The sequence below is a fragment of the Lethenteron reissneri genome, chromosome 45 (genome assembly GCF_015708825.2).
Source record: "Lethenteron reissneri isolate LAM-NWPU_2019-01 chromosome 45, ASM1570882v1, whole genome shotgun sequence".
NCBI lineage: Eukaryota > Metazoa > Chordata > Hyperoartia > Petromyzontiformes > Petromyzontidae > Lethenteron > Lethenteron reissneri.
In genome coordinates, this window is record NC_083823.1 from 2,092,196 (window position 1) to 2,116,486 (window position 24,291).

General features: G+C 50.1%; 1 protein-coding gene across 5 annotated transcripts in view; it reads right to left on the reverse strand.

The window, feature by feature from the left end:
- The window catches only part of ARRB1 (arrestin beta 1), a 61,549-nt gene extending 39,725 nt beyond the window's left edge, over positions 1-21,824 (reverse strand). For 3 of the 5 annotated variants that reach the window (XM_061570535.1, XM_061570536.1, XM_061570537.1), the window contains exons 1-2: positions 21,649-21,824; positions 20,482-20,622 (exon numbers count right to left, since the gene is read on the reverse strand). In XM_061570535.1, the coding sequence (XP_061426519.1) occupies positions 20,482-20,504 (23 nt within the window). In that variant the 5' untranslated portion in view covers positions 20,505-20,622; positions 21,649-21,824. Of the gene's footprint in view, positions 1-20,481; positions 20,623-21,112; positions 21,361-21,648 lie in introns of those variants that run through there. The other 2 variants (XM_061570533.1, XM_061570534.1) reach the window with 2 other exon arrangements.
- Between the last annotated feature and the right edge of the window lie 2,467 nt (positions 21,825-24,291).

Genomic DNA, 24,291 nt, shown 5'->3' on the forward strand with positions numbered 1-24,291 from the left:
CCTGCATAGCTTCCGAGATTCGACGAGGGAGAGCATCCGATGGCAATTCGGTTGCAATAAATCGGAGTTTAAGACTTCTTATGTTTCCTTTTAAGAGACTCGTCGATGCCCTAGGGAGGTGGAATGTTCACCATGGGTTCAGAACGACCAATAGTGATATAAATGCTGCCCCAACGCTCGTTTGAATTTGCGGAACCTTTAATCATCATCAGCAGCAGTAGCCTTGACCTATCCATCCTCTGCCGGATAAAAGGTCTCCCCAATCAGTTGCAATCTCTCAGAGAATGAGGCGGATTCTAGCAACGCGTGACCTTGTTGGGTTCTATGAATCATCGTAATATATAGAGGACTGCAGAGCTTGGGCAATTGCTGGTAGTGACGGCTCCTCGCCGCCTGGCTGCTGCTGCCTTCCTGCCCATCTGTTCTTCTTCGGCGATTACGAGCCGAAATCTGCCTAACGTTGAGCGCGGTTGTAAAACTAAAGATTATTATTACGACAGCCACACAAAACCCAGCCGGCTGAATCTTTTACATCTTCCTTCCTCATCAGGGACCGCAGAAATCCCAGTTTTAATTTGAATACTTATTCATTTATTTGTATGCAAGCGCACAGAAGCAGCGACCGCGTGTGCGTGCCCTTGCAGTCATAAATATTTAATGCACACAGGCACCACTCCCTTATCTTTGTTCGCTCACGCCGGGGTCACCGCTGACTGGACCTGCAATCCACGCCCCCCCCCCCGACCCCAACCTCTCCACCTCTGTCCACCCGGCACTACAAATGGGTACGACCACAGTCTATGATCGGACGGGCGCGTGTGGCGCGGTTTAAAAAAAAAAGTGGGTACACCCATCTCTTCCCTTCCAAGACGTCTGGCCAGCGTGGAAGAGTAATCCAAATACCCCTGTGGATGGGTTCTCTAGAGCCGTCTGCAATGTATGTTGAACTTTGTTCGCACCGTACGTAGCCAACCGTGGCTAAAATCAGGAGGTGCGGGGGAAGGACAACAGTGACATCGTAGTGGAGGGCCTTCCGCCAACAATGGCTTGGGCACGCAAATCGCAGAGCTGCACCTTTACCCCTTTAACCTCACTCGTTCCATTTCATTTTCCAGATCATCCCAAAACGTTTAAATAATTCACGCCCCGGGCCGTGCCCTGCCAGGCGAGCACGGCCGAGGGGTCGTGACGTCTCCGAAGCAGCGAAGCCAAAAAATTGTTTTTAATCGCCAACTCCCCGGTGTCATTTGCTGCATCCCCCCCCCACCAAACCCAGCCACAATTAACCTAACGAGCGGGAGCCATCGCAATTAACCAGCAGGGGTGGGAGGGGGGGGGGTGTGCAAATCCGAATGAGGAGGCGAATACTGGTAGCGACAAAGGCAGCTCTGACTGCTGGGCCGTGTCACCGGCCACGCGGGGTGAGACCCGGGGATGGAGGAGGAGGAAGTAACGACGAGATTGAACCTCCAGCGGCCGTCACCGTTGGCATCCCTTTTGCCTTTCACACAAACGCCGCCACCGCCAGCAGCAGCAGCAGCAAAGGAGACATCAATAACAACAACAACAAAAAAACTGCGTCGCATACACCCCCAGCAAGTGTCACGTAGGGTTGTTTCTGAGCGGCGCTTGTGGTAATTGGTATGAGTGCTGCCATGGCAACCAAGCAGAGTTGCCGTGGTAACGGGGCCTAAGCCAAGGCTGCGGCTCTAGACTTGATTTTAAATGAGCACCACAATGCTCCCTCCACAAAGCCTCGCCAAGTTTTCTCTTATGAATTGTGTGCTTTATATATTTTTCTCTCTTATGAATTGTGTGCTTTATATATTTTATATATTTTATCATAATTATTACCAACTACTGCATGAGCATTTTATTTTTTTATCATTTTTCAGGAATAACATCTATATATTTTACATTTTCAATGATAGAATCTTGCAATGGTGACGGTGGCACAGCGGTTAGGGCACTGCATTATAAACCCGGCCACTTGCATTCGAATCATGGTCGTAGGCCGTCAGCGGCAAGTCCGATATTTGAACCATGTGACCGTCTTTACTGACCTGCACTCACCAGCGTGTTAAAGTATGGCCAAATAACCCCCATAACCAGCACGGCATGGGGAAAGCCTTCATTCAGCAGTACCTTTACATGCGCTGCGGTCAATATGGTGAAAATTATCACTAAGTTCATGCTGCCAAATGCAAAGACATCTAGAACAGCAATAGGGAGTCGAGCATGTGACACAAGGAGCCTCATCATTGGTGGTGTTCATCAGTGAACCAAGCCCAGATTTGGACTTACAATTGAAGCCAAACGCGTTATTTGGGTCCCTCATGATTGATGGATCTCATCGGTGAGCCATGGCCAACTTCACAAGATAATTATTATTTGTAGATGTGGAGAATAGAAGTAACAAAATCAATAAGCAGACAACGTACCCTCCTTCCCATATCTGTTCCTTCCAAGTAAAAACAAATATTTTTACACATCCATCAGCCGCACAGCCATCTGGGAGTGGATTGTTTCAGCAGCATTGGTTCCACACAAGAGAAAACCTCTGGACCGATTTCAACATTCAGTGTCTCAGACTGCCAAGGAGAGCCAAGGATTGTCACGTGGTTAGTTAAGATGCGTGCGGACCCCAGCAGTAACAACACCGAACAAATGTTGGCGAGGGATTATTTGCAGGTGATCGCAACGTCGTAGTTTTTTTGTTATTTTCTTTGAACCTATTTGCGTGACTTTACCGAAAGACCCAAAGAATATGAATTCCTGCAGTCACGAAAGCTTTAAGTCACGATTTACTTCTATTTTACCAGGTAAAGCCCACTGAGCTATGTAGCTCATTTCAGAAGCGACTTGGCCACAAACGATAGCTCAACGGAGTGGCTTATCATGTAGACATTTATAGCAGCTAAATACTCTCCAAGATTGCACGCAGCAACGATCACCACCCCCCTACCTGGCAAGACTGACGCCCATTTGCCATCCAGGTGCCGAGTCACCGTTTGCCTAATTAGGGACAGCTGCCACTGATGGGGGTAGGGGGGGGGGCTTGTAAATGTGTTGACAGGAGAGGTGATGTAAAGTGCTCCGAGATGCCCTGGCGTGTGTGAAAGGCAGCCATCTCAAAAACCCCAACAACAACAACAACAAAAATCACAGGACCGTTGCAGTCTATATTTTTCACCAGTCGCTGAGTGCAACTGGTTCACGCTGCTGCCCGTGGAGTCTTCTCGTCACTCTAGTTCGCAAGCTGTCGGTCTTCCTCCTTGCCTGCCGCTGCTGCATTGATCGGCCAGGTTTCACTTGCATACACTGTAATTGGAAAAGACCAACGTGTTTAACTACGGCCGCGTCTTCGTCAAAGTCGTAGTGATTTCCCCCGCTCAAATGAGCATTGGGGCGGGTGCTCCTATCACGAGCCACCGCTGGAAATTCCACAATTCTACGACGGGTGCGAGTCTGGCCAGAGGAACAGTGCTGTTGACTTCCCTACAAAGCGGTAGTCATTTTAAATCGATCTCCGGAAAGACGATGATGATGATGGGCCGATCCAACCAAACCCCCAACCAGGAGTTGAACTCGCAACTTTCAAATTTTAAGCCGCTCACTCTCGTGCTGAACCACGTAGCCGATGTGCGTGGCTTCACTCACGCTTCTGTCTTTGCAAAGCCCACTCGTCGCATTCACGGTACTATCCTACTGCGCGTGATTAATCCGTTAAATGAAGGGGAGCGGGTGAACAATGACGCTCTGCCATCTATTGACCTCATTTGCGCTGATAAATCCATTAACTAGTCGTGCTACATTTACAAAAATCAATGCTTTCCATGGCTACACATGAATGGAGATCAATTGAACTCTAAACACCTTTTATAAACAGCCCCCTGTTCGTCTGGAAAAACCTCAACGAGCCTCATGGCTCCTATAAACGAGGGTCCTGCCAAGTTACGTTTAATTGAGTGTCTAATTTTGGAGAAAAAAAAATGAAAACCTTTAAACAATGATCATTATTGTCTCCCCTCCCCTAAATATATCACGTCCCTGAGACTGCTGCCCGTACACGAGTAGGGAAGGGGGGGGGGGACAGTGACCCCAACCACCTTCCCCTGCCACGAGGGGAGCTGGCCCCTCGGGCTTGTCATCCTCGGAACGTCTGTGACCCCCTCCTCCCCCGATCTCCCCATCAGCTCGTGCTTTGTACGGGGCTTTGTTTAATACAAAATAACATAAATTACTAACGGGATTTCGTTATTATTGCCATGTTCATTCACACGGGAAAACCTCCCCGAATCTCAAGGCATTAGTTTAGGAGGGTCCTGCCAAGTTTTTGCAGTTGGTGTGGGGGAGGCAGGTGGTGGTGGGACAACGATTTCCACGCCGTCTTTTCCAAGTCGGTACTTTGCGGTGCAATTATTGACTCATTTGCACGCATTGGCCTTCAAACAACACGGCACGTACAGACAGGTCCACATTCTACAACACGCTAGACTGGCACCACACCGGTGGTGGACACGTGCCAGTCGTACATCGGTATGCCAACGGCATGCCACGGCACACCGCACCGGCACTTGTCACACCGGCTCCTCCTATTCCTACGCCGCGATGTTTCCGCAGAGGGGAGATGACAGCAGTGAATAGGAGCGGAGCTGCGTTGCTACAGGACCAACAGTTTGCATATGTGGACCTCCACATTTGTATTTCTTCCACTGCCCATGCATACTGGAGTATGTGCACGGTCAGCATGTTGTGTTTCAATATCGACATAAAGCTGTGTATATATTTTTTGGGCGAGATCACGTGAATATACAATGCGTCGTTAATCCCGCCACCAGCCGACACAGTCAATTAGACTGATTTGTCATGTAAAACAAAACCTTCCAATTCATTGCTAGTTCAGCACGAGCCGGTGTGTTGTAGAGTAAACCCACAACATTTCCAATTCCAGTAGGACGTTTAATAGTGACGTTGTCCTCCCCCCGCCCCCCCAGTAAAAAAAAAATTATAATTTTGAAACTTGCCCTTTCTGTAATTACATTAAAAAGCTCATGCTCTATATTTAAATCGGAATGCAAATCTGGTTTACAGTAGCTTAGCACCAACTTAAAACTCTCCACTATGAAAATCACTCCCAACTGCATTTAAGCTGCCTTATGGCATTAAAATTGAGGCCATAAGCCCGGCAACTTTCTTTGCCGAATTCCTCTTTAATAAATATAAATATATAATTCCACAACAAAGCGTACAAATCCGATTCACAGAGGCTCTCTATATGAACAAAACCAATTACTGTAATCCAGATCCCATGTTTCCACAGCATTGAGGCATCCCCCCAACGCACACCGTCATCATCTCCCCCAGAGTCTTGGGTGAGATTGAACACATGTTGGCATTCAACTTATTAAACAGGATTCAGGCCATGGCTATAATTCAAATACATTTTATTCCATTACAGCAAAGTCAATAGCAAGGATATGATCATGCGCGTGTGTGTGTGTGTATATATTCCCGCTCACGGCCAACACCAGTGACGATTATCTGAACCGATCCTGGGTCTCCCCTAGGTCGACTCGGCCTCAAATGAGTACTTGGTGCGATGTGTAAACATCACCACTAAGGAGACAAAGGCGGCCGGGCGTGGTGTAGGCCACGCACCCCCTCGTGTGTCGTGCCAGCCTTCATACGTGCTCACTGACAGCACTTGCCCCAAAAGTCTGTTCAGGCTATACGGGAGATCTTTGTTTATATATCTCTAGTGGGGATCGATAGTTCAACGGTTAACAAACTGCTCTACGAACCCGGCGACTAGGGTTCGACTCCAGCTCACGGCCAACATCCGCATCAAATATATGAACCGGTCTTGGTGACTCGGCCTTACATGAGAAAGTACTCGTTGTTGGGCGATGCAATCATGAGCGTTGAGGAGACAAAGGGTAGCTGGATGTTGTGCTGGTCATACCACCACCTCGTGCCCCATTCCGGGCCTTAAATAATCGGTGCTCACTGACAGCACGAATTTGTTAAACGCTACAATGGGGGGTGGTTTGAGCGTCTTTGTGCAGAAAGCAGACCTGGCGAGTAAAATTTATGATATAACACGTCATTGCATACTTCAATATGAAAGCTCAATAAATCTGGATTATAATTGTTATTTATTTATTTGGCCAGGAAAGCCTCACCGAGCCGCAAGACTGCTGTTACATTGAGACGTTTGGCCAATTGCAGTATTATGCATTTTTCTTCTCGCCCAAAAAGGAAACCAGAGCATCCCTATAAAACCCACACACATGAAGGGATAACACTCCAAGCTCTGCACAGATGCATTCAGAAATCCTTGCTGCAAATCCAAAATTAGCAACGCTCAAAAAAAAATTTAACATTTGAGTCGGCGGTTCTAAAAACGACAACAGAAAGCATTCAGTTAGTTGGAGCTGGTGGTCCGAATCGGCGCGACAGCTTTTGCACGTGTCATTCGGCACAAACAATTGTCTTGTGAAACGCATTCTTGTTTTGCCCCTCCCGTCTTTTCTGTCGCCGTGAGCTTTCTCGTCATTCAACAAATTTTGAACGGCCGCGCTGTCATCCCCCAGCCACCTCGTTTGCCCATTCCCGGAGGGTCGGCAGCAACCTGTGACTCTTGAAGGGATACTTCTTCGTGACATTATTGATTTTAAAAAAGGAGCACCGTCTCATAATTCACATGCAAATATTTTTTTTAATTAAATTGTTGTTACCAATTTTGAAGAAAATGGCTCTTATTTTGGTTGCAGAGCCCTGCCCATGCCCACAACACCTGGCGTGCCCAACACGGACGTCCAGAACAACCACCTCATTCGAGGCCCGAACGTCGCACACCTCCTGGCTGTGACATTCCTCCTCCTGGAAGACGCCGGTGGTGTAACCATCGAGCCCATCGGAACACCAACGCAAGCCGACGCGCGCATCCTCACGAATGGGAAAACATCAAGATACAAGCCACAGCCAGTGGCCAACTCACCCAAACCATGGACCACACAGTAAACCACTGTAGCCTGCTCTCCTTCAACAGAGGAGACGGAGGAGGGGACAACACAAACTCGGCGATCGGGGTGAAGAGCCTCGCGCTACCGAACCGCGAGCCATCAGGCGGTTAGTTTTATTAGCACGAGTTCACGCGCGCAGTTCCATTCATTGCTTACGAGTCGAGATGACGCGCGCCCTGTAACAAGTCCCCGGTGCCGTGCGGGAATCGGCACGTAAAACGGCAACGTGAAAACATTGAAATTGCTCCACCTGAGACCGCTCCCGACTTCTGCTATGGACTCTGCGCCCGCGTGCCCGCGTGAGCGTGTGCGTGAGCGTGCGTGTTTTTCTTAGCGGCGCGGCTGCACCGCGGGCCTTTGATGTGAAATATGCTGTCAAGGAGGGCAAGCATCTGCTACTGATCTTGCGTGTTGTGGGGTCTTTATTTATTTATTTTAAAAACACATCGACAGGAGCCACCGCTGGTCGTTACGCGGACATGCAAAAAAAAACTCGGCCTTGGTCTATAAAAAAACAAATTAAACCTCCTCCTCGCTCAAACCAGACTCTCAGCTGCCTCTGTCGGCTCTGTGAACTGTGTGCATGGTGATAATGTCACTGCCGATCAGGTGATGCCGATGTGCTGCTGCTGATGGTGTGAAGCGGCTGCTGGTGATAATTTGATGCTGTCGTGCTGCTTCTGCTGCCATCATCCAGCAGCGGACAGGCAAAAGGGTTGTCAATTGTAACACTGCATGATCGGTGAAGTCAATCACGACGCGACGGCGGTTATAAATAATAATGCTGCAGTCGTAACATTTACACGTAGGCTATTTATTTTTTATCAGATTGGTTTGTGGACGCGATAAAAAAAAGACACAATATACCCGTACATTTACACGCACACACGCCACATCTACACGTGGCTTCACGACGCTCGCCCTTATCTCATTGCACGGGACGCAGTCGCCGATTCGTGTCACCTCAAAAGGCAGCGAGCGAGCGAACGCAACGGCGGTCGCCAGCTCTCTCTCGATGTTATCTGGGGGCGGTGAGCAGCGGCGGGCTGCGGCCTTCGGGGACAGAAAAATCGCCGGAGCATCTCTTGCACGCGAGCAGCGCCGCAGGAGCTCACACGGCAAGTATTTCCGAAATATGGCACTGGACAAATACGCCCGCTCTCATGATTACTGTTACAAAAGGCGAAGGGGATAGAACTTCCCCCTCCCCCCACCCCGCGGGCTGTTGGGGACAAGTGCAGCGACACTGGCCGAGGGGCAAGGGGCCGCTCGCCGCTCGTTGCAGAGGTTCGCGGGTGGAGCCTCGTGGCCACCCCGGTTAATACTGCGAGTGGATTAGCCGTGAAGATCGCAGTCACGCGCCGGACCTTCGAGATCCCGCGACGCTATTCGACAAAGAATAGGCCCCGCTGTGTGCCAGTGCCACCGTCCAAATGAGAAAGGGAATTGTTTTTTTAATTGCGCTCTGCCTCGGCGCCACACAGATAATAAACTTGATTATTATAAACGAACAAAAAAAACTATTCCAGTGGGAATAAGCACAGCATGTTTAACGGACACCGAACCTGATTGCAGAGTATTTAATTTCGCCACCATCAGCCACGATCTATCAACTGCTGGATGAAGCCGTCCCCCCCGGCTCGGTCCTCCCCCATCCACTCCCCCGAGTCGCCACCGTCGCTAACGGGACCTCGAAAACCGAGCAGATTTCATCACTCCATCTCCGCGGCAGGGTGGCCCCATCCTCTCGGGCGCCTTCAATTGTATTTACCCACCTTATGGATATATTATAGCGCCAAGGGCGACAGGTCAATGGGTTGTCCCCCAGCCCGCCCCCCCTCGCACGTCTTGTGACGTCAGTGGAAAAACCAAAACCGTCGGCTTCTCTGGCCTGGGTTTGGCGAGGTGGCAAACCGCGTCGGGGGGGGGGGGGGGGGTTCAGCCACACCGCCGCTGGCTGACGGGGGGCGGTAGGCAGAGGGGGGGGGGGGAGATCTGAAAAACGGCCCGGCTGAAAACGCACACGGGCTCCCGTGTTTGCCATTCCTGCGCCAAAAATTAAAAAAACACACACACAACCAGCCTGGCCCAGCCGGTACCGCTTGCGCGTGAAGGAGCAAGCAAAGGCGCGTGCTTGCTTGCTTGCTTGGGCACGCGCGCGCGGGTTCACTCATCAGTGACTGCAATAACAAAAATCTGATGATCTGCACGCGGCGAGAAGCCCCCGACCCCCCTCAATACATCAAGCGGACAACGTCCATTTTTCATTTTGTCTGCACCCCCACCCCCCCCACCCCAGCACTCTTGCCGTCCTCATTCCCCGCCAACCCACCACCCCAGACTCGCACGTCTCATCCCTGGAGACGACTTGGAAGCACCGCGCACCTCTGACTCGACTCTTTAGTTGAGGGCGGGGTGGGAGTGGTTTGGCTCCGGACCGTAAAATCAGCCCCGGGGCTTGCCCGGTTAACCTTGTAAATTAAAAGTCAATTATGCGAGCGGTGGTTAATGGTAAGCAGCAGCACGCCGGAAATGCAATCTCAGACGTCGCCGGTCCAGTCCGACCTCTTGGCGCGGCAATTGAAACAGCGGTGCGGGTTTCTCAAATCCCCCTCCATCCCCACCCGCCCACCCACCCCACCCACGCACACAATTCCGTTTACGAGCAGAGCAGGTTGCGTGTGGCGGGCAAAAGTGCGGTGACTCCCCACCTCTTGCAAGATGGTCTGGCCAGTGTGGAAGAGTAGGCCAAATACCCCCGAGGAGGGACTCCCTCTAGTTGAGAGCCTTCTGCCAGCAGCGGGGGTGAGCAAAGAAGTTGTAGAGCTGCGCTTTCATACCTTCACCATCCAACCCCCTTTTCAGGAGATTCAAAACGCGCGTCACTTCTCCATGCTGGTGGCAACGCGTTGGTTGAAGCCAGGAAACCCCGAACCGGTTCCCATGTCGCTCACCCGCTAACTCAGAATCTCCAGGGTTCAAAGTGCAGCGCACCCACAACAGCGCCACCGCTCCTTCCTTTAGAAACACGCGTTCAGAGTTATTTGGCCGCTGCTATAAATTTCCACGCGATAAGCCACTTCGTTGAGCTGTCATTTGTGGCGAGGTCGCTTCTGATGAAGAGCTGTATAGCCGAGTGGGGCCTTGCCTGGTAAAATAAAAAATAGTTTGGTATTCCCCCCGCCCACGTCTCCTTTGAGGTATTAACCAACGAAATCTGATGGCTCGCAAAGCTTTCCTGAACCCTCTCACTACACCCGGGAGACTCTTCCTTTTCTTATCAAGGGAAGAATCGTTTATCGCTGCCACTGTGCCGTCCACGTCTCCCCCCCTCAGCTCACCCTTCTTCACCGTTCCCGTGCACGTCCTGTTTGTGTTCCAATAATAACGAATTTACAAATTGCACCTGCCGCATCAATAATGCACAGGTTTCATTAGCCACGCGAACCATCCAAGTTACACGGCTGCGGTAATGAAAACGAGATGCGTCGAAAGCAACCGTGCACATTGAAGCACACTCACACGGTATACTGTACCGCTGCTTCCAGGGAAGTCTGGGTAGCGTGGAAGAGTAGGCCAAATTCCCCACACTAGAGGGGCCCCTCTAGAGGGGCCTTTCTGCCGGCAGTGCCATGTACGAGCAATTGCAGGGCTGCGCCTCTACGTTTTGCCTGTTATCTACCCATCCCCCACCCCTCCTCCTCCATCACTATGGCATTACCTTAAGTAAATTTAATAGACTTTGTCTTAAACATTGTCTACGATTTAGCACTATTTTTTTTACTACTAAAAATATTTAACAAATTGACGCGATACCGACACGACCTAAAAAAACACACACAAATCGTTATTAAGATCATGAAAGACCATGTATAAAAGTAGTGTTACGCGTTCCTGTGCATTTTATTAGACATATATTACATAACGCAAGTATGCGTATGGCATTTAAATGTATTTAATATGTTCCTGCATTTAAAACACATCATAGACTATACTAGGAGACCTCCTTTACCAGTGGCAAAATATAGTAATAGGTTTTTACCCTTTCAACTGAAAGGGTAAAATCATATTACTACATCATGGACTAGACTAAATTCACTGGCATTATTCTAACTAAATACAAAATCTGGCGAGACAGGGTTGGTGTTCTGGGATTGTACTAAATATGAAATAATAAATTACTACTTTAATAAAACTCCGTTTACATTTTAAATGGCACCCCCCCCCCCCCCCCCCCCCCCCCCCCCCCCCCCCCCCCCCAGTGGCAGCTGTCTACGTGGGGACAAGATGGTTCAGTACATGGCCCGTGAACGGGTATCAATCTGTCAGTAGGAGGCGATGCTTGCTGCGATGTGCGGTCCCAATTGAGCAAACCCATGCAGAGTACAAACACAAATGCACGTGTGTCAAGGAGGATGGGGTTTCAACCTGGACTCGCATCAAATCTCCGAAGCGGACATTTGGGCCAAAAAATTACTGGAAGAGAGTGAAAGAAAGAGGATTAGATTTGAAATCGGATAGGTCGAATTTTTTCTTTTAAAATCGGATTTTGATTAATCTCGTGTATCCGATTTTAAAATCCAATCCGAGCTAAAGGAACCAAAAAATGGGCAACCGAGGCATTTCACGGTGCGCGCACTTTGCTACGTTCCAGGCACCACGCGGTGGGGGAGGGGGGCGGAGGTTAGGATTGGGGGGGGGGCAGTTGCCTTCATACCGCCCCAATAAAAATGTGGATCGACATTGGATGGCACGGACCGTTGTCGATGCAGCTTTCACTTTCAAGATGCATTTAATATCACATCGGGGACACTTCACTTTACAGGGACTCTTCTGCTTACGAACATTCGACTTACGAACTTTCAGGGATACGAACAAACCTGTCTGTATATTCGGTTGCCTGTTCAGACCAAGAGTCCGTAAGTTCAACCGCCGTGCAATAGATGGCAGTGGTCGTTCGGTGTCAAGCACCGGCTCTCGTTTTGAGAGGAAACACGAGCACTAAAAGAGAATTAGCATCTACCATCTGCAGAACATGAAGAACCAGTGGTATCTACATATGTAGAACGTGAAGAACCAGTGGAATCTACATCTGCAGAAGATGAAGAACCAGTGGCATCTACGTCTGCAGAACATGAAGAACCAGTGGCATCTATCATCTTAAGAACATGAAGAACTGGTGGCATTCACGTTTAGAGAACATGAAGAACCGGTGGTATCCATGTCTACAGGAGATGATACAACTTTTGAAGCCATTCCCCGTGTTGAGTGTACATGCAGTACAACATGTTTGGAATCGACAGGAGTAAAGTTGGACTTACGAACAAATCAACTTACGAACAGACCTCTGGAAGCAAACTCGTTCATAAATAGAGGAGTCCCTATATATGCAATGCATTATGGTTTGTCCCAAAATAAGTGACTGCATTACAGTGGACAGTGTCTGGGCCCCTCCAATAGGTTTAGAGCTGAGCTTGGAACTGGTTCCCCAGGGAAGGGTAGAGAGAAACTAGGAAAAACAACAACCACCACCACAACAACTTGCGTGCAGGGCCGATCAGGCAGCAGATACAGGTGTGGTCCGTGACTGGGTCATTAAGTGAACTCGTCTGCTGGTCTCGCGCGAAATGCTACAGGCGTCAGACAGTAGATATCCATAAATAGGAGGGCTCAGAAGCGCAGCGGGACTCCGGAGTAATAAATCCACGAGTTCTAATCCCAGTCTTGGATGACTTAGCCCATAAGTCACCATCGTCGTTGTCGTCATCCCTCGGTGGTCAGTAAAATAATAGGTAAAATATAAATCATCTGCCATCATCTGTCCACAGAATCTACAAAAGGCCAAGCATAAATGTTCTGACAATGTATGAATCTTTTCCACGACTCGATTCATCAATAGTTTACATGTGGTTGACGGTAGAGAAACGTTTCCAACACCCTGCTTCCTTCCGTGGTACGTTGGTTGGTTTCTACATTTTTTTTCTCCCCTCCATTATTCCATTTGCGAATGTCGTTCATGAAAATGGTGTGCCGTGCGCAACGGGAGGCGTACGCAGTTTTACCAGCCCAGCTTTTGAATGGATTGACGAATGAGGCCATCTTTCCACGATTGAGATCAGTATTTTATTTCTGGTGTAAACATTTGGCGAATAGGTCTGCGAATTTGATTCCGACAACTGGTCTTGGGTTCCTTGACTAGGTCAACGGTTCTATCATCTGATCCAGATTTCCGTTTTTCAGCGTGAAGGCCTATGCTTAATTCTTCAAGTGCGACATCCGAAACTCTCCTGGGAAATACGATTTTGGTTGCTATAGAGACCTGCATTAAATTCCTCTGCTAATTTGAAGATTCTCTCTTTTACCATTTGTTAATTGGTTAACACTGCTTCCAGCCGGGCGGTGACTACGCACGCGGCCTGCATCCCCCCGCACTGCCAAGGCAGCGAGGGTTGGTGGACCACAGAGATGTTGCGAAACTCCCTTCCCGTGGGCATTGAGGTGCCATACCCTGGCTTGCCGGGAGACGGCGGTGCAGCAAAGTGTGGACTAACACCATCCGTTCCTTCTGTACAGGGATAGAGTGGTGTCCCGTCGCACGTGTGGCTTTTCCCGTGGCGTTCCAGTTTTCCTCCCACGTATATTTGTAACGGTCATTAAATGGCTGAAAACATCTTAATATTAAAGGACAGAAAGCTTGGGCAATTGTTGGTGGCACCGGCTCCGCGTCTGGCTGCCAACTTCCCCCTCGTCTGTGATTCCTTAGCGATGGCAAGATGCAATTTGCATGAACGATGATGGCACTGGATGAAACTAAACATTATTATTATTAATGTCTTCAATTATGTTTTTGATGTGTTCTCCAATTACAGCACTTTAATTTGTTTCTAAAAAAATTGGAGGCAGTTTATAAATTCCATTTTTTTTCTTTAAGCATCTCCATCTCTTTTCGCATGTCCCTTCTTCCTCAAGCCACTGGAGATGTGCACTTTTAAATCATCTCGATTGATAACGGGTGTTTTTTTAACTGCTTTTTGTGTTTCATTTTGTTGTCTCTCCCCCGCACCTCCGATTAGCATGGTTGGCTACGCACAGCGCCAAATAAGTTCAACATACACGACTAGATTAAGGTCTGCATATAATAGCTCTGCTTCTTTACTCCTCCACCCACTTTCAATAGACTATGCATGGCCACGCTACGTGTCGCTACGTTTTAAAATCGGTCGTCAGAGATATCTTTGTCCTCCACGAATACGGCACATGGAGCGATCAGAGGCTTCGTGATACAAGTTGCGATTCAAAGTAACCAAGAAGAGGGCAATGCTAATTTAAAGATAGAAATAAGAGGACGCATTTTTTTTAATCAGCGAGTTATAATTTATAAAAACGTATGTCAGGAGTAGCGTCGTCTTGTGCTGTAGCTATTTATAAATAAGACGGCTTAGTCAGTGGCACACAGCAGGGCTGTCAGGAATAATTATGCAAGTTCAATCCCAGTCATGGTCGATTTAGTGCATACATTACCAACATCAGCATGCCTCAGAAGTTTATGAAGTAATAATAGTTTAATTTATTTACCAAGGAAAGAATCAGTGAGTCTCAAGACTCTTTTTCAGCAGGGTCCTGGAAATAAATGTTTAGCCAATTTAAACGATTACCGTTTGGCTTAACGCAGGGAGAAAACTGGAGAACGCAGAGAAAAGTCACCAAGGGTAAGACTCAAAGAAGCTCTGCACAGATTCAATGATCCACTGCTTTACTTTCATCTCAATGCCACCTCTCAGCACCACCAGGCAAAACGACCTCGCTTGTCGTCATCTGACCTGGCACTGTCATAAGAATGTGGAGTTGAGCACTGGCTAATAGCCATCGTCGGAGAAAATCACCAAACGATCATGAAGCAGCGCAGACAGATATCCGAATTACACGAACATCTACGAGACAATGACAGGAACAAGGCAACTCGCTCCGAAGCGCACGTCAAACGCTCCCTCCTAACGTCTAAACAATCGTTGGCGAGAAAATGTCTCACCAATAATGACGCTTCTCCAACCGTAGAGATTTCATCTCTGGACGTTTCGAACAGCCAATCATACCTTTCTTATTTTTATTGTTACAATTATTCCCATCAAATGCACGCTCCAATTCACTCTGGTTATAGCTGCTCAGGTGGTCCTGATGTCGCACACGGTGTCATCTTCTGCAGGGAACACTCGGCTGGTTGATACTCTGTCAAAACGTCCGGAGACTAAAACACGAAATGTGGCTAGAAAAGCATCGTCTTGGCGAGAGCGTTCCTTACTCATAATTGTTCATTAGATATTTAGTCTAAATCCAACCCGCCATGAAGTTTTTTTAAAAACATTCCCTCCGATCGTAAAACCAGCAGCAAATCAAATGACTCCAATATGGGACGACATTTGCAACGCTGTTGTGCCACCTTTCAGATTTGGTTTAAATTCACATTTTGTTTTCGTGCGTGTATTTTTTTGTGATGGTGCATCTGCCAGTCATCGCTCTACAACAAACGAGTTCTGTCCCGTGACCTCCAACAAGCAGCGAGCCTTGGACACTCCACATAGCCTCAAGGTGCACCTAGCCTGGCACTTGGCTCTGTGGTGACTGCACGGGCACCGAGTGCTGTTCTTACTTTTCGATTCAACCTCCGCTCGGTCACAGCATTGTCAGACGCGGGTGACCCCGCTCTGTGCGATGCGTGGAGGTCACCAAGCCAAGCACAGACACCCCCATGCCAGGCTGCTGCCATTACCATTATCACATTAGCACTGGAAAGCAAGTTAGCCCGTGAATGTAAGCCAGCCCTAATAGACTTCAGTAATTACTTTTTATATCGTGGGGGGTTTCCCCCTCCGCCCCCCGCCTCCCCCCCCCATTTCATTTTCCCCAATTTATTCCAATTGGGTTAATGGCAGCATGGCGTCACAAGACGTACACACGGTTGAACTTATTTCGCGCCGTACGTAGCTAACCGTGCTTACGAGGAATCCATTCGGTAATCTCGCGTCTGCCACACGTGGCAGACAACAGCTGCGGTAAACATAACACCGGATCTACCGCCCCCCCCCCTCCCAAAAAAAATAATCCTTCAAGGTGGCCTTTTGTGATTATGCTTTTCGGGGCACCCTTTCCCACAACACACCCTTGCCACGAGGTGGTCTCATGACAGTCTAAAAAACATTTTTTTTGCGGCAAAACTGCAATACAGTCATAATGGCATGGCCCAAGCGGTAGCGCATTCGCCGTTCGTTGCGGAAGTTCGTGGTTGAAATCCGGAAGGCCGCCCTAGTTAGCACTGCGGGTGTATTAAATTGGACGGTAAATATTTCGTGACATCACTTGACGCGAGTGGGCCTTTGTGTGCCAGCTTCACGATCCACATTTACCCATGTCAAAACATTACACCGCAAATTACTCAATTTGGGATTAGCCGTTCGAAATTGTCATCCCTTACTGTACGACCGCAGATTGTCTGAAAAGTAGCACCTTTGGGTGATAGCCTTGCCCTATAAAAATGGTGTGACTAAATAAATGTACTAAATCATTACTACTGCCATTATTATTATTAAGTCAAGATGAAAAGTGAAATGTAAAATAAATTTTATTTTTGGACCAATCGTTGTCTAACGGGTGGACGCAGTCAATACACTGCACCACGCAATCCAATTTAAACACAGGGTGGCTGAAACCCACATTCGAACCCAGGATATCAGAGGTGCTGGCTTTGCACTCAGACCTCTGAGCCACCCAGACACCCCCTGCTGTGTGTGTTATTTTAAAAACACACATACACAGTAATTAGACAAAACTACTGATCCGACACGGAGTACGCACAACAGATAATTGCCAGTGCAATTACAAAACGTACGACGTTTATATTTCAGCAGCATAATTGGTATATACACCACAATTAGGTCGATCGGAAGGTCACGTATGACGATGGGGGTCAATTTGTAGGGTACTTCCAACTACCTTCCGATACGTTTCGGCCAGCGCGGGAAGAGACGGCCAAATAGCCCCTCTCTTGGGGCATCTCTCGCAGGGCCCCTTTCCGCCAGCAGCAGCAGCAGCGGCGGCAGCAAGAAAAACTGCAAGGGGCTGCGCTTTTGCCCTACGTAGTACATTCAGAATTACGTAAATGGAAATGTACTTTGCGACTGCGAACAACCGCTCGAAAAACAACCCATGTGAAAACACGCACACATTCTCTGGCATGAAAAGAATGCATTTCAAAACAGAATGAAATAAATGCGTGCAGTATTTACGTAATGAACTTTTAATTTTTTTTTTTGGCCTCCGCACAGCTCTCAACACAATTCACCATCCAGTCCCACCTGGAATGCTTCCCCCATCCAGGCAGAAATCACCGAAGCCTGATTTTATATATGTATTGTATATATTACGCGTACTTCTCACTTCTAGACCAAACTTTTCATCTTTCTCGACTGGTTACCCCCCCCCCCCCCCCCGCAGCCGGCCCCCGTGCTGGGGCGCTGTGGAGGATGTTACGTGGTTCGGATCCAGCCGTACCCGCCCTGGTTGTACCGGACAACTGCGAAAAGGATCTTCATAGCTCATCGGATTCCTCCAAGATCAAGAAAGATTCTGATTATTTATTAAAGCAGGCGTGCAAGGCCCAAGAAGCCGCGCGCAGTCTGCTCCACAGTTGACGTTAGACAGAAGCCGTCATTCGAAACGAGCAAACCATTGTGTGTCATAGTCACAGCCCAAATTTGCAAAAGATTGAAAAAAAAGTACACAGCAAATTACTCAATTGGGTTTAGACACATCAACATCGCCCCCCCCCCCCCCCCGAGAAACTAGAGCAGGCTATCTCCGTGAAACACAGTGGCTGCCTTCGCGATAGCCTTGCGCTGCAAACCCGGCGTAACGAACGTATGCCGTTATCAAGTGCCGTTGGGCCTTTAACGCAAAAAACAAAGAACACTTCGTTTTTTAATCGCTGGATTTCTACGACGATTCTGGTGGAGCGTTCCGTCTTCATCAGGCTGTGGGAAGCGCGTGCGAGTACGCACCCACGTACCCTCGCTCACCTCACCGAAGCGCCATCATAATTTCAAAAAGGACTTCAACATACCTCGTTTCAATGTCCTTTCATTCAACTACATACGAGACCCAATTGAGATCCATTGTGCCGTGAAGGACTGGCGGGGGAGACATGATTATGGAGGAGAAAGGTGGTTATTTGCCCCAATTTGTGCGCTGATAATAAAAGACAAAAAAGATCCTTGAAAAACAACCTGGTAATCATTTCATTTTGTTATTTCAAAGAGTTGAAGGCATCATGGTGGTGGTGGCGGAGTGGCGAGCCCAAGTCTGCGCTACGGACACAGCCAGCCGAGTTCGATTCCCGGTCATGACATCAGTGGCGACTGACTTCACAATCAGTCTTTCATGCACCCCCCATTTCATCAGCCCTCCCTGACCAGCGTGGTGAAGCATGGTCAAATGACCCCAACGGATCGACACTGCATGAAAAAAACCCTTGCATCCAAGCAGTGGATTGGCAAAGAGGTTGTAAAGTACCATCTTGTATTATTGGTTCTTTCGGTAAATTCACGTAGAAGGGAAGCAATAAAATAATAAAAATATAAAACAATACAATTCTCATGACGTTTCGATCGCAACACAAGCAGTCATCATCAGGTGTGAAAAGAACCAAGAAGAATATGAATCCTTGCAGTCACGAAAGCTTTAAATCAAAATGTAAGTACCATCTTGTTACAGTATGACTTATAAGTAATAATTCGCACTCGTCGTGATTAACCATGGCCTATCCACCGCTGGATAAAGGCCTCTTCAAGTCACCGGCATGTCCCGCGACAATGCAGAATATTTACACTGGGGGAATCCCATGAGCAATAAAGCCCTTGTTCACAGATGTACAGACGTAATGCTCGGCCTGGCACCTGCACACGAGCCAATGTCATCGCTCTATCTCCCCGGTGGCCATCATCCTCGCAGACGCGTTGCAGCGCCAGCATTGGCATGTGCTCGGCTTATTTGAGCGCATGTTTAAGGAGAACGAATGGCCAAGTTCTTTAATCACCAGGCGTCCGACATCACCACAATTATCGTCATCCCCACCCATCCCCATCATCAGTTGGCATCCCCATCATCACAGGTACCACAAGGAGCTGGGAAAAGACAGCGAATGAAGCTGCACGAGCACAATTTAAACAAATGATATGCAAATGGAAGGATAATCGGATCAAAGGTGCTTGATTAAATATCGTGGACGGTGTTTAATTACCGGTGTGTTTGAGAAAAGGAGACGGCACACAGCGATCGATACTATGTGCACACACTCTAAGGCTGTGTGTGTGTACACAAGTGTTGGGCAATGTGCGTGTATGTTGAACTTCTCTCGAACCCGTGCGTAGCCAAAACATGCCAAATCGGAGGTGCGGGGGAAGGACAACTAACCTAAAGACAAAAAGCAGTTTAATAATATCGGAAGGAAGAGCGTTCCAGACGGCCGCAGGAGCGCATCTGAAAGTGCACGACGCAGGGACACCCACAGGGCACGCATACTGCTGTTACTGTAATAACAGCAGCAGGCATTGTCCATCCACTGCTGGATGAAGGCCTCACCACAGTCCAATGCTGCCTACCATCCATTCCACGACTGCAACATTTGACTGAATCTCCGCAGTGGTTCGTCCTGTCGGACGCGGGCTAAATTATATAGGTGGTGTATAGTATGTGTACACATACAGTGCTACACACACGTATTTGTACCCGCGCATCAGTACATTATGTGTGTGCATACGTGTGCGAATGCATGTATACACACACGTCATCGTGTATATACGTTATACATGTGAATTACATGTGTATGTGTGTATATACACACGCACACACTAAGAGCACTTGCCCCAACAGTCTGAAGGCTATACGGGGGATCTTTGTATTTACATCTACACAAAATGTCCTTACACGTGCAACGCATCCCAAGGCGCTCTACCATCAACAGCCAGGGCTCACCAACATCGCTCTGTGCCAGGCTAGGTGCACAAAGACAAAGATCCCCCGTACAGCCTGTAACAGACTGCTGGTGCAAGTGCCGTTAGCGAGCACCTATGAAAGCCGGCACTGTGGCACACGAGGGGTGGGTGGGTGGCCCAACACCGCCACGCCCGACCGCCTTTGTCTCCCCAGTGGCGTTGTTTTTACACACCGCACCAGGTACTCATTTGAGGGCTGAGTCGACCTAGTGGTGGGGGGTGGGGAGGGGGGTGTGTGCCCAGGCTCGGGTCACACACACACACACGCGCGCGCGCACACACGCGCGCACGCACACACACATGCGCCGCACACACCGGCACGCACACACACATGCGCGCACGCACACACACATGCGCGCACGCACACACACATGCGCGCACGCACACACACGCACCACACTTGCCCGTACCTGGTACCGGGTTTCTCCCCCATGGTCCTCTTGGCGATCCGCGAGACGTCTACGGAACGAACCTCAGCGGCAACGGCGCTCTTCTCGCCACGTGCACGCGCGCGGCCCCCGTCCGTGCGTGGCGTGTTACGCGCGCGCGCGCTGCGCACGAACGCCGAGGGGATACAAAGACGCGCGTGTGAGTGATTTTTCTGTCGTTGAGGCTACACGGGCGGGGGGGGTGGCTTTGTCTTTTGCTTTTCATCAAGCGGCTACGAATTTAGTTGGTGGTCGCTTCTTGTGCAGTGGCGATGGTGATGATGATCGTGGTGGTGGTTGATGATGGTGATGATGGTGGTGGTTGATGATGATGGTGATGATGATCGTGGTGGTGGTTGATGATGGTGATGATGGTGGTGGTTGATGATGATGGTGATGATGATCGTGGTGGTTGATGATGGTGATGATGGTGGTGATAGTTGATGATGGTGATGATGATGGTGGCGATGGTGATGCGGTCCGCAAAGGCCACGCAACAAAAATAACCCCCTTCCACAAAGACCCCCCCGTGTAGCATTTCACAGCTGCGGTCGAGGGCAGCAAGCTGCTGTGTGCGAGCACCTATTAAGGCCGACACCACACAGACACGTACCTGGTGGTCTACGTACGGCGCGAAAGAAGTTCAACGTCACATTGCGACGCTGCTCGTGATCATTGCCCGGTGGCTGCAGCGGACGGCGCAGCCTCGCCGATTGTGCCAATTGTTGTTCAGCCGTCGCCAATTGTAAATACAGCCGCATATCCAGCACAGCATCACGCCGCACTGCTACCACTGTACGATCGCACACAGATCTTGTGACGCCGATTGTGCTGATTAGACTACAGCTGCAGCAGCTGCTGCTGCTGGTGGTTGTTATGATACAACCCACCCAGGCGAGCAAAGCACAGCCTCGCGCACAGACAAACATCCCCCACCACCCCCCGGTACAGCCGCCTCTGGGCCGACTGTTGGGGCAAGTTCGAGTTAGCGGAGACGCAAAAACCCTGGGGCGCTGAAGGCCGTCTGAGCACACGCGCGCACGCAGACGCACGCAGACGCACGGACGCGCGGATTTCACGAGCGGTGTCGGATGAGCGGGAGGGAAGAGGCGTTACGATGCGGTGGGGATGGTGTGGTGGAGGAATCACCTCGGGGTGTCTGCCTCCTGCAGCAGCAGTAGCAGCAGCAAGCAGCAGCTCCGTGCTCTCCACGCCTGCGCATTTATAGCAGCGAGCGGCGAGCGCAGCTCCTGATCATCATCATCATCACCGCCACCACCACCATCGTCCGCTGGGGGGGGGGGGTGCTCCCACTGAGATCTCGCCCGGGTTTGGTGGTTGGTGGTGGTGGCGAGGGCGGGGGGACAGGGATGCGAGAGCCCTGGGTGGGATGCACGCGAGATGGTTGGCTGCCTTGGCTGGTGGGAGGAGGAGGTGGTGGTGGTGGTGGGGGGTGCCAGAAGACCTTTGAGGTGACGTCACGGCTTGTCGAGGCTCTGAGGTCTGTGACGACGCTTGCCCGGTCATCGTGGCCGTCACGGCGTGGCGGTGTGCGTCTCGTTTTTGTCTTTGCGACCGCCACTACGGAGGAGGGAAGGGGGGGGGGTCGTGAAGGACGCCGCTACTGCTCAGTTGGAGGCGGTTAGCCACAACGGGGTGGGCAGAGGAGCGACGCTCACAACAAAGCGCCGGGCGGGTAAATTACAGCAAGGTGGCTCAGTATGCGGGTGCAGCTGGGGGCATCTGCCGGTCATCTCAGTCGGTCAACCCATGGCACCTGCTGCCTCTGTCCCGGGACCTCCTCCTGCCAGCGAGCCTTCGACACTTCACGTGGCCTCAAAGTGCACCTGGCCTGGCACAGCCGCTTCGGTGGCGTCACCGTCACTTAGTGGCGACTGTTGGTATTGGTGCGCGCCGCTGGGGAGACAAAGGCGGCCCGGCGTGGCGCTGGCCACCCCACCCCCTCGTGTGCCGTAGGTGAGCTACTCGCTAACAGCACTTGCCCCAACAGTCTGTTAAAGGCTATACGGGGGATCTTTGTCTTTGTTCTCGGTGTGCAGGGCTCGATTTCAGCCGGGTCTGTCCCGCTCGGCGAACCGCAAAATATATCCTCGCCCGGCACACAACATCCAGTATCATTCATCTCGCTTGTGGCTGTGGATAATCACGTACCACCTGCTCCGGTCTAAGGGTGATCCGGAGATGATACCTATCCAGGTGTATAGTGTCACAGTAGTGTACAGCCCTTTTTGTCAATCCACTGCTGGGTGAGGGCCTTCGCTGCGCTTGTTTTGGCCCACGAACGTTTGACTCCGTGGGGGGGGGGGGGGGGAGAAAAGCCGAAGTAGCAGGAAGGGAGTGGAGCAAACCCACCACTGCCACCACGTGTACGGCGGAGTAACGCTCAATTCACAGCCGTACAGATGGATACAATCATCCGTTCCTGCGGGCATGTGGCCACTTCGGAATTACGCAGAAGCCACGGGGACGTTGTCCGGGTCAAACCCAAAGAGCCATTCCAAAACACGCGATCCCAATCATCACGAGTGAAGCAAGTCAATTTGCCAGCCCGTAAGGTGTGACGCTAACTCCAATGCGCAACGACGAGACGCTACTTGTCTTGTTCAGTTTTGGTAAATATCTGGAGCGAAGCACGTGTCCATGCAAGCCGCGTGCCTCGCTCCCCTGCACGCAACGCGTTGCTCCGCGCATTTCGTGACAATTGCCCAACTTGCACGCTCGCTTGCGGGTTTGATTAACATTGATTATACATCGCCAGGAATTTACAGGTGGCCAGCCTCGGACAGGTTTTGCGAGTTGTATTGGGGGAAAGGAAATGTCACATTTATCGTTAAAACCGTTTATTCCACAGCAACCGATATCAACTCATGCTTCTCAGAAAAGCAAACACTTAATTTTTTTTTGACATCCAATGATTCATTTTATACGGCGCCGCTTTCGTTCCCTGTACATTGCATCTCACAACCGCCGTGACGGCGTTGAGCCCGGTGCCAAGAATCGGCGCTGCAGTTCTCCGTACATTGAGCTGTTTCCAGCCAATTAGTGTTACTAATTATGTTATTACACGTGGGAGTAACCCCGAGCACCGGGAGAAACCCCACGGAACACTCGATCCCGGACAGAGAGGACATATATTAGTCCACACTTTGCTGCACCGCGTTCTCCTGGCGAGGGAATTTCTCACAGCATCTGTGCGATTATCCACCAACCCTGGCTGCCTCCACACAGTGCTGGATAGAAGGTCACGTGCATAGCCACCACCGCTAAACTTACCGCTCACGTATTCTCCAGATTATACTGGTAGGAACCTCCTGGTTCCACCAGCCCACATGGGATTATTGTGTCCGTCCGTCGTGCAGGGAGGGGCTGGGTGGGGAGGGGAGGGTGGGGGGGAGGGGCTGGGTGGCGCTGGGTGGGGGGTGGGAGGGGTGGGGTGGGGAGGGGCTGGTCACCCCGTGGTGCCCTTATAAAACTCAACGTTTAACCTACTCACGCCGGCTTGTGCCCGCCCTCACAGTCGGGCATATTTGCGGAATACACCACGCCGCCGTTGACCCTGGCCATTGACCGAGTAATCCAGCGTTCCTACCAGCTCCCTCCGCAGGAATATGTTAATACTCTCTGGAAAGTAAGAATCACCATAAACTTGTGGTATTTGCATTGCCACGAGACGAGGGGGGTGCATTTGGAGTTTCTCCATCGCTACGCTGCATTCGAGAATCGGTCCGTGGAAAGAGATATCACAGAACTACATCCGAGTTCAATCCTTCA